Below are 12,520 nucleotides of genomic sequence, written 5' to 3'. Positions count from 1 at the left end.
CTCGAAAGAGACAATGATCTTAAGAATACTCTTAATTCCGAAGGACAAAAAAGAAAGGGGAGAAGTAGCTCGAAAATGCATTGAGCAGAAAGAGAAAGAAAAGAGAAAGAGTTCTCGACAACTCAATAAAACTCGTAAGTGTGTTTTATCAACTAGGTGTTGTGTTTTATGAACTGATAGGGTCCTCTATTTATATATTAAACTAGATTGACGACCCGTGCGCTGCACGGGTCTTATAAGCTTAAGATCTTTGCATAACGATAAAATGTAACAGTTTATAAGATCTTTGCACTAATATGTTATTAATGCTTAATAAGTATTTTTTTTAGGCAAAATCTATGGTACACCCAACAATTTGAGTGTATTGGTACACCAAATTCTCAAATTAATAGTTAAATGAGTTATTTTTTGTAGGAAAAAATTGTTTTCTATCACTATAATTATAATAACTAAATCTTATTTACCAAAAACGTCAACGCAATAAAATTTGATTTTTCTGAATTCTTATTTCTCATAATAGAGAATTTTGATTATTTTTTACAATAAAATGTAAAAAAAAATTAGTATGATTTTTATAAAAAATGGAATGATGTTTTTTCTTATAATATGATATTTTCTAAAATATATATGTCAACAAACACCTATTTTCTTCATATAAAATGATAGTTAACTAATAAAAATTGTAAGCGAGAGTACCGGTACACCTGAATTTGCGGGTGTACCTTAGAAGTTCCCTTTTTTTTATTATTTCCCTAAAAAAAAGTAATTTTTTTATTGCTACTCAGGAGCTACAATTTGCCATACGAACCATTTTGCTATAACTGATTAAATTATAAGAACGATCCTGCATTTCATGTTATTTGAAATTAACTATTTGCAAAAGGATTACACTGATATCAAACCAATCCATTTATTTGCAAATTAAAGATCAGTACAATTAAGGTTACATCTAAAGTTGAATGTGCAATTGCTTCAGTGACTTTGCCATTAACATATGCCAAATAAAAAAACACCGCAGTTTAGAATGGAAATTTTTGTTGATACTTAATTAAACTAAAATTGTCTTCATGTAAAAACATAGCATAAAGCGTATAAATACCAAATTGCTTTAGTGACTTTGCCATTAACTGCATTGAATAACATCCTTATATTCGACAACCATTGATGACTCTCATTCGAATATTCGAAGTTGTAACCGTAACAAAACATATATGTTAGCAGTAGAATTCGACAATGACCTAATTATCTAATATCAGCTTATGAAATATACAGTATACATTGCATGAGGTGCGGTACACATATCCTTCTTGAAACTAAGACATAGTTCCAGCAATATCATAATGCATCAATTGTCTTGACATTCTCTAAATTATGATGATCGTAAATTTTTAAGTGTAATTCTTCCTTAGATCTGAATCTTAAACCTTAAAAACCTCAATTCATTCGTCTAAAACAATTAAGCATCAAGACACAGACAAAGTAACCTTTGAATTGTTTCATCAATTTTTAAAGGGAAAATTGTCTCCACATTCATAGTTGACAAAATTGACAGAGACTAATAACAATAAAGTCTGATAATTAACCATGCCGAATTTATTCGCAAGAGCTTTAGCGACTTTGCCATTAGTAGATGCCAAAAAAAAAACGCCGCAGTTTAGAATGTAAAAATAACGCCGCAGTTATGAGAATATATGACAGCACCACACATAATAATTTCGTGTAGCGGATCCGTAATATATTCCTTCAATGTATAAGTAGCATGAAATTATTTGAAACTCATTCTATCTTCACTTGTAATTGTGAATTCCAAATTAAGATGTAATTTAAACCATTAAAAACTGATAATTAGAAAACTATTGAATTTGTGATTATTATTTCCAATAATTATCAAAGGACACAACAATAACAGTAAACAAAACAGTGCAGAAAAACTTTAAGTAAATGTTGTTATAAATGTTGAAAGAGTGATACAGCCAACTTTGATAAACTCTCTATTTTTCGATAGCTTGACGGGTTAGCATTAGAAATTTTGAAAGAGTGATACAGCCAACTTTTCCAACTCTCTCTACTTTTCTCTATTTGACTCTACTTTCTCCACCAACTTTTCATTATAAAATTCATTTCACATTTAACTAAACATATTTTTTCTTTCAACTTTTCACAGTAGTTTAAGCATGAGTCTCAAGCAAACCAATAGGAGACAGAGAAACTACAAACATCGGTCTCAATGACACAAATAGATGAAAATCCTCACAATAAGAAGGAATAATTATAGAGAGCTCAATTTTATCTGCATGTTGAAAAACCCTAATTAGAAATTTTAAAAACATGAAGAAAAAAAAAAGCAACAGAAAGGAAATGTGTGAGAGATCATAAGGGATTTACAAAGGGAATGACAGGAGAACCTTGACTATGTTGATGTTGTACACGTCATAGGTGGCGAAATTAGTCATGGCAAGAAGGAAGCTTCAATTTTATCATTGTATTACTCTCAAAAACGATTTGATGTCGGATTCGAAGAAGCAATTGAGAGGGTAAAGATTGAATATGATTTCTGCTGAAAAGTGAAAAATTCAAATTCGAAAACCCATTTTCTCGGTTACAAAGCAAAAGAGATAACTTAAAATCCTTTCAGAAAAAGATACAAACAAAATGAAGTAGAAAAATATCATTTCAAAGAAGAAGATTGAAGGAGTTCAGTGAGAGGAAAACTATTCTAATGACATAATTGAGTCTTTAGAGAGATTAAATAAAAACGTCAAGTTCATGGTTAGAATAAGGGTTTTGAAAAAGTAAATAGGAAGATTATGAATGCTTGTTCAATTCCAATACTGGTTTGCATGTATATATAGCAGAACGGGAGGGTGAAGAGCTACGTATAATTGCTTTGGAAATAGCTAACCGACGATTTTAAAAGCAGACTATGTTTTGAATTTCAAAGTGCAAATATCATGGAAGAGCTAACTAATAGTGCTAAAACCATGTCTTAATAAATGCATAGGAAGTCTTGTCAAAAAAAAATGCATAGGAAGTGGATGGAACGGAAAAATAGGCAGGTAAATTTTGAATTTCAAATTGAACATATAGAAGGAGGGAAATTTTTTAGGGTTTAGAGGATTAGCAATTAATTCAATAGAATTAGAGGGAAAAATTAGGTTAAGTGATGGCAAGACCTAATAAGCTTTAAGAATAAGTGATAGAAACTTTTTAATAACCAAGTGAAATGAATATTAAAAAAAATCAATTAAGATAATGATGATAAAAATGAGAGAAAATATGATAAGTCATAAATTAACTAACACTACTTGAAGTAGCCTTTTAAAAAAATATTATAATCTCGTGAGGAAATGCTATCAGCTTTGTAAGGAAAAAAAATTACCAACCAACTCTACTTTAATCATAGCTAATAGTTTGGCGTTGCCAATCCAACTCTAAAAAAGCAACAAATAAGCAATTAGGGTATTCTAAATCGACAAATTCCAAAATAGATTATCCAAGGTACTAAGCCAGATTAATAAAGAACAAAAACCATGTTCAATGCAGCAAACCAATTTGGCTGTATAAGTTTTGATAGCTAGATTAAAAGTGTCGAGTAGACTTGATTGAATCCTTGAAGACGTCCAAATTATCTTCAAATCGAAATAATATCCTGTAACAAATATTGAATAATTAATTGCAAGATTATAAACATTATATATCTCTATAAACTTGTTCATATTTGGTATGGCTTTTCAAACATTACTTTTTGTATTATTTATTACTTGGTTATTTATTGATTAAAAATGCTACTTGACAAAAAAAAATGATAATCATTAGAGTAAACTGATAAAAAAAATTAATATAATTAAAAAAAATTATGAGAATAAAATTTATTATTTGTAAAAATAATAATCCTATAGTACTCAACCACGAATGTAGAAGTAAACGTCAAAAAAAAAAAGGAAAAAAGGAGGACGGATGATGGCTCTCACCACCCCACAACATCATACTAACAAAGATTTACATACCAATATTTCTAATTGAAAAATAAAAAGTATATAAACTCAGTATTAAAGAAAAGAAAGTGTGTAAACTTCATACCCATACTTGTCCGGAAGATTTCTTTGACATCTCGTGTAAACTTCTTTTTACTGATTCATTTGGTGTGAAAATCTTTACCTTCTTTAACTTGGTTGAGTGATTAATAATATATCGTGTAAAGTCCAACCCAGATTGTAAATTTTGAATTTCTTTAAATTCAAATTTAAGGAGAGTGTTTAAAAGACATGTTGGAGTTACCGATGGCTCCACCCAGTCCGAGTTTCCAACATCTTCTGTTTCAGACGTTTTCTACATGTAAAGGATCACATATATTATTGTTAATTAGAATTTTCCAACTGATATACAAGCATATAGTTTCTTCATGTATTGTCTATGTGGACAAATAAAAAAACTAACAAATTATGTGCTTGAGTGTGTTTTTGTGTATATAAAGCATATAGTTTCTTCATGTAAAGGATAACATATATTATTGTCTATATATCTCTGTGTGTTCCTTACTAACAAATTATATACGAATGGATAGGTTACAGTTATTATTAAAAATTAAGAAGGTTTAACATGGATATTATGTTCTCAAAAAACATGGATATTATTAAAACTATGGGGTCCGTAAAGTCTAGCTCAACCGACAATGTCGAAATTGTTAGGTTGGATGCCTTTATTCAGGTTCGAACTCGGAACCTTACGGTTTGTGTGAGTTTTAGTGGTCTTTACCACTATGTCTACGGACCAAAAAAAAAACGAGTAGTGTTATTTGAACATCCATTTGTTTGATAACCAAATAGACAACCATATTTTTACAAAGAAAAGTATGTATTGGCACGAAAACTAAAGTGATAGAGAGAGAAAGTAAAAATGTAATGTGAGTATAAGAGAGAAAGTTGTCACAAAAGTTGCTATAAAATGGTTGTTCAAATATCATTTCTCAAAATAAAACCAGGGGGTACTTGATTTCTTGCAAAAGGAGAGAGATTCGTTGTTTGAGTGGGAAATGGATGTTCTAACATCTTTCAACCAACTCTAGGCGTCCACCGGACCACCTATGTGTAGGGGAGTCTAGCCCCTCTTATGGTGGTAGTCTTCTCTTGAAAATTGTTACTATGAAGACTTCCAATAAAAGCTAATTGTTGGTGGGGTCGAAAGAGGATGAGATTAAACATCTGCACTGAACACTTCATTCGATTTTGCAAGGAGCTGTGTTATTTGAACAATCATTTGTGTGACAACATTTGTGAAAACCATAAATTTACAAAGAAAAATAGATATCAACACCTAAAGCAAGAGAGAGGGATCCCATTTATTGGCTTGGAACAAATGAATTAAGTAAATAAAGATAAAATTATAAGTAAAATACTTTAATATACTGTTAAATTAAATTGGTAGAATAAATGCAACACAAATATAGATTAGATATTGATTTATTTGATTCAATTTATTTGTTTATCAGTTCTATTTGCAAAGTCCAAGTATTTTTTTGTCCCCTTCTTTGCACTTCTTGTGCTAGAATTCGAACTTATCAATATATTTAACTTTTTTAAAAAGATTGTGTAAATGCAGTTAAAAACCATCATACACACCTTAATGACAAGATCCTCAAGTTTTGGAGCATTTTGTAGAAAGGTAACGAGCATATTCCAACTGCAATTCTCATATATTTCAACCGATAAAAATAATAAATTGTGAAAAGTGAGAAGATGTAGGTTGTCAAGATTTTCCTCCTTGCTTAGATGCTGCATAACCAAAAAGTGCATGTGTCGTAGTTATGGAACTTGTCATAAAAAATAAAATAAAATAAAAATAATAAAAAAATGAAACTTACATGAATAGTTTCATAATTGATAGTCAATGATTTGACATTAGAAACTCCCTTCAAGAGTGAATACAAATTGTTAACATCTGGATGCTCATTAAAGCAGAGAGTAGCTTGATCAAGATTGGACAAGTTTATAAGCTCGTATTTTTTGTGAGTCCTTGAAAGATCAGCAATATTAAGAACTTCAAGGGACGGAACATTAATTTGCAGTGGAGAAACGTAAGAATCAAGAAGAGGCATCTCTAAAAGAAATATTAATCTCTTTAATGAGTGAAAAGAGACAATATTGATGGCTTGTTTGAAGACGTCATGTAAGAGAAATTCCTCAAGATGTGGACAACGAGATAGAAATTCAGAGAGATCATACTCACTATGATTATCTATGATAGAATTTAACACAATATATTGGAGATGAAGAATCTTTAGTGACGGAAAAGATACATCACAAGAAGAACTGAGTCTTGGCTGAGCTTCACCGTGCAATTTTAAGACCACGAGCGACTTAGACATGGAAAGCCTAAGCGGCAATAAAGTTGGACGTTTGTCAAGGGACCAACATTCCACGTCAAGTTCCTGAACCTTGAGGTCTAATGCTTTTGAAACCCATAAGTGTACATCATATGATTGGCAGCCATTGTCACTAAAGAGCTTTAGTTTTCTTATGTTTTCGGTGCGTCTCAGGAGAGATGCATATATAGATTGGATTGTTTCAGGCGAGCTAGGGGGGTCTGAAACCTTTTGTAATTTAAAGTCAAGGTCGGGGATCATGGTGCAGATGGACTCCCATCTTGTGGATAGAACACATGTTTTGTAAGCTTCTTTTGTTGATAGGAAAGACAGAATGCGAAGAATCAATTCGTCCGAGAGTTTGCTTAATCGGTCACGCTGTTCATTGGAGCATGCCACTGCTTTGGATTTCTTGTTGGCTTCCTCCATAAGTATGCTTCAAAAGAAAAATACTAAGTAAAAAATACTACCATCAACGTAAAGGTGACAAAAAAAATGCACAATTGGAGTCAACAATAAAATATCAAACGGTTGGGTAAAAAAATAAAATAAAATATCAAACGGTAGTGACACGAGGAATAAAGACGTGATAAACAAAATCCTTGATAAAAGATCGACTCTTTCATAAGAACAAATAAAACTACCGATTCATAAACAAAAAGTGATTATCACACTTTGCGATTAAACATGGAAATATATAGATTTAGCCAAATTCAAATTGAATAGAAAATCAAAAAACAAAACCATCAACAAAATCATCAAATAATTTTATGTAATCAATGATGTAAATCTAAACTACACGAATGACGTATGAAACCATGATAAAAATAGAAGAATGGTTGGTTACCTTGTGAAGGAGAAAGGTGTTGTGCTGAAACCTAGTCGCAAGAGAATTATGAGAGTATAGAGAAACCGTAGGGTTTTTTAGAGAGGAAGGGTAGGGTTTTTCTATAAAAGGAACGCATAGGGTTTTTTAAAGAGGAAGGGTAAGGGTTTTTCTATAACTAGACTCTTGACCCGTGCTATCGCACGGGTTTATTAGAGTTGAAGACCCATATTCTTTAACAATTGATATTTAAGTTACCATTATCCATTAACATGTTAAACTATAATCAAGCACATTCACCACAATCAAGCACATCCATAAATTGTGCAATGATTTGGATAATTTGTGTCTTACTGGTAAACAATCATCCATAACTTGCATTTAAGCTCAATAGTCAAATGAAGAAACATTTTAAAACCATGATTTTGGCTCCATGAAGGATTATGGTAAAATATTAATTGATGGTAAACAATCATCCATAAATTGCATTTAAGCTCAATAGTCGAACGAAGAAACATTTTAAAACCATGATTTTGGTTACATGAAGGATTATGGTACAATATTAATTGCTCGTAAACAATCATCCATAAATTACATTTAAGCTCAATAGTCAAACGAAGAAACATTTTAAAACCATAAATTGCATTGAAATCAAAAGAGAGCACATTAAACTGAAAAGATAAAACTTTTAATTTCATTGAAATCAAAAGAGAGCATATTAAAATGGAAAGATAAAACCATAAATTGCATTAAAATGTAAAGAAAATTCAAAAACATCAAAATGGATCTAAAAATATAAACCCTAAAAACTGCACTCCATCAATTGCACTGCAGACATCAAACTCTCACGACAGTTGGGCGATTTACTTGAATGTAGATGCTGTCGTTCATGCCAGCATGTGGAAACCCAACTTTAACCATGACACCTTCCTCAAGTTTGCGCGCCTGTACCATTCTTTTCCATCCTCCACCAAGCTTGATGTGGTGATGTGGCCTGGTTCCAAATACAGTGATGCAATTCCACTTGTTTCCACAATCATCAATCATTGTCAATGAAGTGGTCTTTTTCCCGATAGTTAAATCACACAGGCCCTGGTAAATACGCATCTGCAAAAAAATTACTACGTTAAAAACAATTTTTTATATCTTGTAATAAAAATGACCCAAAAAAGCAATGTCATACAAAAACATTATACCATAAATCCAGAAGTGACATCAAATCCAGTCAAATCCTTCTCCCACCATATTTGAAAATTACTCTCATCATGATGGAATGAGAGGATTTCACTTGTGACCGGAACACCTTCATATGCAAAGGCTGGCATGATAGTTTTCTCAATTTCAAATTTCATAGAAGGAATAAAAAGAGGAGGATCGACAACACGTCCTGGTTGTTGTTAGGGTCGATAAAAGTTGCGTAATCACCTAGTGATGCACCAAAATCAGAGACAACGATTTTTGGCAACATAAGTGCACCATGTAAAACATATACAATATCTGAAATTAGTAAGTGAGAAAAATGATCAAATGAACTTTTAATTTGAAATGTCGCATCAATAAAAACACAGTATTAGTAATCTTGCATTCACATCTGTTACACGGAACTCAAGTCGAAGAGTTTTATATTGAACTCGCAATTTGTTAACAAACTTGTCCAAATCAGTTATAGGATTTGGATCTAATGGAGCTGAAAAAGATCAAAGATTCAAAGAAATTAGTGCAAGTTGAAAAATATATATGAAACAAAACATAAGAGATCAAGAAAGGAGATGAAACATAGTTAGATTTTGCTGTGTTATTTGTAACCTTCAAGCAGTGCAAGGCTAAGTGAGTTTGTGCATCACTTTCCATTGTTAAGTCTAAACTGTTTTGACGTAAAAATGATGGCAGGAGAGGATAATGGGAATGCAGTCATTAATATTGAAAGTTTCGTAAGTTAACATGAGGAGAGGATATGGTTTAAAAGTTTGTAGGGGGTTGCTAATCGAATTGGCATTAACTACGTTTTCAATTGTCATTAAAAGTGTGTTATTCGTTTTCAATTAGCATTAACTAAGTTATATGAGAGAAAATGAGGAGTTTGAGAATAGAGATCGAATCAACGGGTGAGATTAGATTAGCGGCATTAACTACGTTTTCAATTGTCATTAAAAGTGTGTTATTCGTTTTCAATTGCATTAAAAGTGTGTTATTCGTTTTCAATTAGCATTAACTAAGTTATATGAGAGAAAATGAGGAGTTTGAGATTAGAGATCAAATCAACGGGTGAGATTAAATTAGCATGTTTAGTGTAACGCCCGTCTTAATTATTCGATTATTTAAAAAATATATTTATATATATGATTTACGTGATTTTCATGATTGATATGTGCGAATTTTATGATTCATGAAGTTGAGTGGGTTATATGATTTATAACTGAATTATGTGGAGTATTTTGTTGTGGTGAAGTTGTTATGTTGTTAAGACTTATTTTATTATTAAATAAAATAAGATATGATAAATAAAATAAAAATATTAAAATTGGGCTGTGCTGTGAGATGAGCAATTAGTAGTGAGAAGAGTAATTAGGAGAGATAAATAGACAACAAAAGTTAGAAAACAGAATACGTACGTTTTTGGAGAAAAAGGGAGAAAAGTCAGAAAGAGAGAAGAACAAAGGGAGGCTATCGATTTCTGCTATTATCAGGTAAGGGTGAGACTAATTTTCAATATTATTAAGAGTATGATTCTATAGGATGAATTTAGCATGATTAGATTAAGTTTTGGTGAGAATTGGGAATTAGGTTTAAGACCGAATTTGATGATTGATTCATGAAAAGATGTTAGGTTGATGCTAAATTAGTGTACAGAACTTAGATACACCATAAGATGATAATTAGATGTTGAATTAAGGTTAGAATTAGGAGATTAAGTGAAAAGTTGGAATTTTTAGGTTTCTGGCCGTACTGACATTCATCGCTCGCACCTGCGAGCAAGAACACTCGCATCTGCGAGCTAGAACCCAGAACTCGCAACTGCGAGCAACACAACTCGCAACCGCGAGTGACCTGTGAGCTCGCAACTGCGAGCAGAATAACTCGCCACTGCGAGTAAATACGTAGGAACCCAGAATGCACGCTTTGCTCGCCATTGCGAGCACAGTTACTCGCAACTGCGAGTTAGGCCGTTAGTTGCCCAAAATTGTTCTGATGCGATCCTTTCGCACATGTAGTCATGAGTTGATTTTAGAAGTAAGAAAGAGGGTTGTTTAGGATGCTTTCAGAAGTCCCAGAAGTCTGTTTAGGTGACTGAGATTAGTAGTGGTGTTGTATAAGAATTATTTAAGATGCTTTATGATATAAGTGGTTATGATTCATTCCCTTTAATGTTGTTATGTTATTTAAACACTGTTTTACGATGTAAATGTTGCTGGTTGCTGCTGTTGACTGTTAGTGTCTTGAAGTTGCATGAGTCGGTCTATGTTGTTGGAATTTTATGAAGTTGTCCATGATTATGAGTCGTATGAGTTGTTCACGTCGTCGTCTAAGTCGTTGGAAGTTTGAGTTCATTGCATGCTCATTAAAGTTGGGGGCTTTAGGCCCGGCAGCCTTTGTGCTCATTAAAGTTGGGGGCTTTAGGCCCGGCAGCCTTTGTGCTCATTAAAGTTGGGGGCTTTAGGCCCGGCAGCCTTTGTGCTCACACGTTGAAGAGCCTATTATGCTCATTTGTTGTTGATTGGTACCACATGCATTTGCATATCAAGAAGTTTCATGATGTCTAAGTTGTCAAGTTGTTGTTGAGTTGATAGAGTTGTATGGTCTAGATGAGTTGTGTTGTAAAGTTGTTGTCGAGTTGATAAAGTTGCATGGTCAAGGATGAGTTGTGTCGTCAAGTTGAGTGTTAAGTAGATTATGAATTTTGATGAAAATTAGTAATGATATTTGATGATTGTATTTGTTATGAAATGAAAAATATACTGATTGTTAATTGTTGACATGTTATTAATGTTCAAGTTGTTAAATGCATTTTATTGGATTATATGCTTAATGTATTGATTATGAAATCTCACCCCTTCTGCGTATATGTTGCCTCGACCGTGGGTAATCTGCAGGTAATAAAGATTAGAGGCGTTCATGAGTGGACTCTCAGTTGGTGTCTAGGTGCTCTGATACGTAACGGGATGGGGCTTGCTTTTACTTCTATTCCTTACGTGTCTCTTTTATGAACTAATTTATGAGATTTTTTCAATAAGGCCTGCGTGCCAAGACTTTTAAATGTTGAACTATTTTCCGCTGCAATAGTTTAAGATTTTTCATGATGTTGAATTTGAAGGATAATTATTATTATCCATTTTATGATTTAAATGAAGTATGTGACATTCCGTTGTGATCAAAATACTCTGATTTTAAATGAAATTTTTATGTTGGGAAAACGGGGTGTTACAATTGGTATTAGAGCAGGTCGGTCCGCCCGGCCAAGTAGATGAGTCGATGTGTCGTTTTACAGTTTTGTACTGTATTTGAGTTGTCCTGTTGTTGTTTGTTGTTTAACCCTTTGTATGGTCTGGTTGGAGTACAACCATGTCCATATTAATTGTTTTAGTAAGTCGGTGTATTTCTCTTCTGCTGAAGAAGAAAGTGGAGCAGAGTTTTTGTCTACTAAGCAGCTGAAGAAGTTAGCACGTGATGGAATTTTGATGTTTTCGTTGATGGCGTCACTGCCTATTGAGAATCAAGCAATGAGTGATAAGTTGCAAATTGTGTGAGGATTTCCCGAAGCTTTCCTGAAGAGATTGTTGTTTGACCTTACCGGCACATCAGGAAGTGCCTGCCGCCGGAGAGAGAGGTTGAATTTTCTATTGATCTTGTTCCGGGAACGAAGCCTGTGTCTATGACACCTTACCGTATGTCAGCTTCTGAGTTGGCTGAGTTGAAGAAACAGTTGGAAGATTTGCTAGATAAGAAGTTCATAAGACCGAGTGTTTCACCTTGGGGAGCGCCGGTATTGTTGGTAAAGAAGAAAAAGTATGAGGTTGTGCATTGATTATCGACAGCTGAATAAAGTAACAATAAAGAATAGATATCCACTTCCTAGAATTGATGATTTGATGGACCAGCTGGTGGGTGCACGTGTGTTCAGCAAGATTGATTTAAGGTCGGGTTATCATCAGATTAAAGTAAAAGATGAAGACATGCAGAAGACGGCCTTTAGGACGCGATATGGTCATTATGAATATAAGGTGATGCCTTTTGGTGTGAGTAACGCGCCTGGCGTGTTTATGGAGTATATGAATCGCATTTTCCATGCATTTTTGGATCGCTTTGTGGTTGTGTTCATCGATGATATTTTGATT

At 33.0% G+C, this 12,520-nt stretch overlaps 2 protein-coding genes across 2 annotated transcripts; both read right to left on the bottom strand.

Moving 5' to 3' along the window:
* Positions 1-3,358: 3,358 nt before the first annotated feature.
* On the bottom strand, positions 3,359-6,790 carry LOC146957832 (FBD-associated F-box protein At4g10400-like). Its single transcript, XM_085728228.1, has 4 exons — positions 5,861-6,790; positions 5,607-5,771; positions 4,081-4,329; positions 3,359-3,649 (listed from the first exon to the last, which is right to left on the bottom strand). Exons 1-4 carry the CDS (start codon positions 6,788-6,790, stop codon positions 3,632-3,634), a joined length of 1,362 nt encoding a protein of 453 aa, XP_085584354.1. The 3' UTR covers positions 3,359-3,631.
* Positions 6,791-8,024: 1,234 nt separating this feature from the next.
* On the bottom strand, positions 8,025-9,038 carry LOC146957831 (uncharacterized). The gene is made up of 5 exons (XM_085751193.1): positions 9,032-9,038; positions 8,752-8,874; positions 8,613-8,684; positions 8,384-8,505; positions 8,025-8,294 (listed from the first exon to the last, which is right to left on the bottom strand). Exons 1-5 carry the CDS (start codon positions 9,036-9,038, stop codon positions 8,025-8,027), a joined length of 594 nt encoding a protein of 197 aa, XP_085607319.1.
* Positions 9,039-12,520: the final 3,482 nt, after the last annotated feature.

Source organism: Medicago sativa, chromosome 1 (assembly GCF_051527215.1).
Source record: "Medicago sativa cultivar Bolivia chromosome 1, Bolivia_mono, whole genome shotgun sequence".
NCBI classification, from domain to species: domain Eukaryota; kingdom Viridiplantae; phylum Streptophyta; class Magnoliopsida; order Fabales; family Fabaceae; genus Medicago; species Medicago sativa.
The sequence above is the reverse complement of the archived record's forward strand: the minus strand, read 5'-3'. Positions and strand labels throughout refer to the sequence as shown.

Bases quoted from the DNA above. Each gene is read 5' to 3' on its own strand.
- LOC146957831 (XM_085751193.1), bottom strand. The intron at 8,685-8,751 runs GTTTTTATTGAT...TACTAATTTCAG, and splicing joins TGCAAGATTACTAATACTGT to ATATTGTATATGTTTTACAT. The intron at 8,295-8,383 runs GTATAATGTTTT...ATTTTTTTGCAG, and splicing joins ATGTCACTTCTGGATTTATG to ATGCGTATTTACCAGGGCCT.
- LOC146957832 (XM_085728228.1), bottom strand. From the start codon at position 6,790: ATGGAGGAAGCCAACAAGAAATCCAAAGCAGTGGCATGCTCCAATGAA. The intron at 5,772-5,860 runs GTAAGTTTCATT...TTGGTTATGCAG, and splicing joins TCAATTATGAAACTATTCAT to CATCTAAGCAAGGAGGAAAA. The intron at 4,330-5,606 runs GTTTTTAACTGC...CTTTACATGTAG, and splicing joins TCATTAAGGTGTGTATGATG to AAAACGTCTGAAACAGAAGA.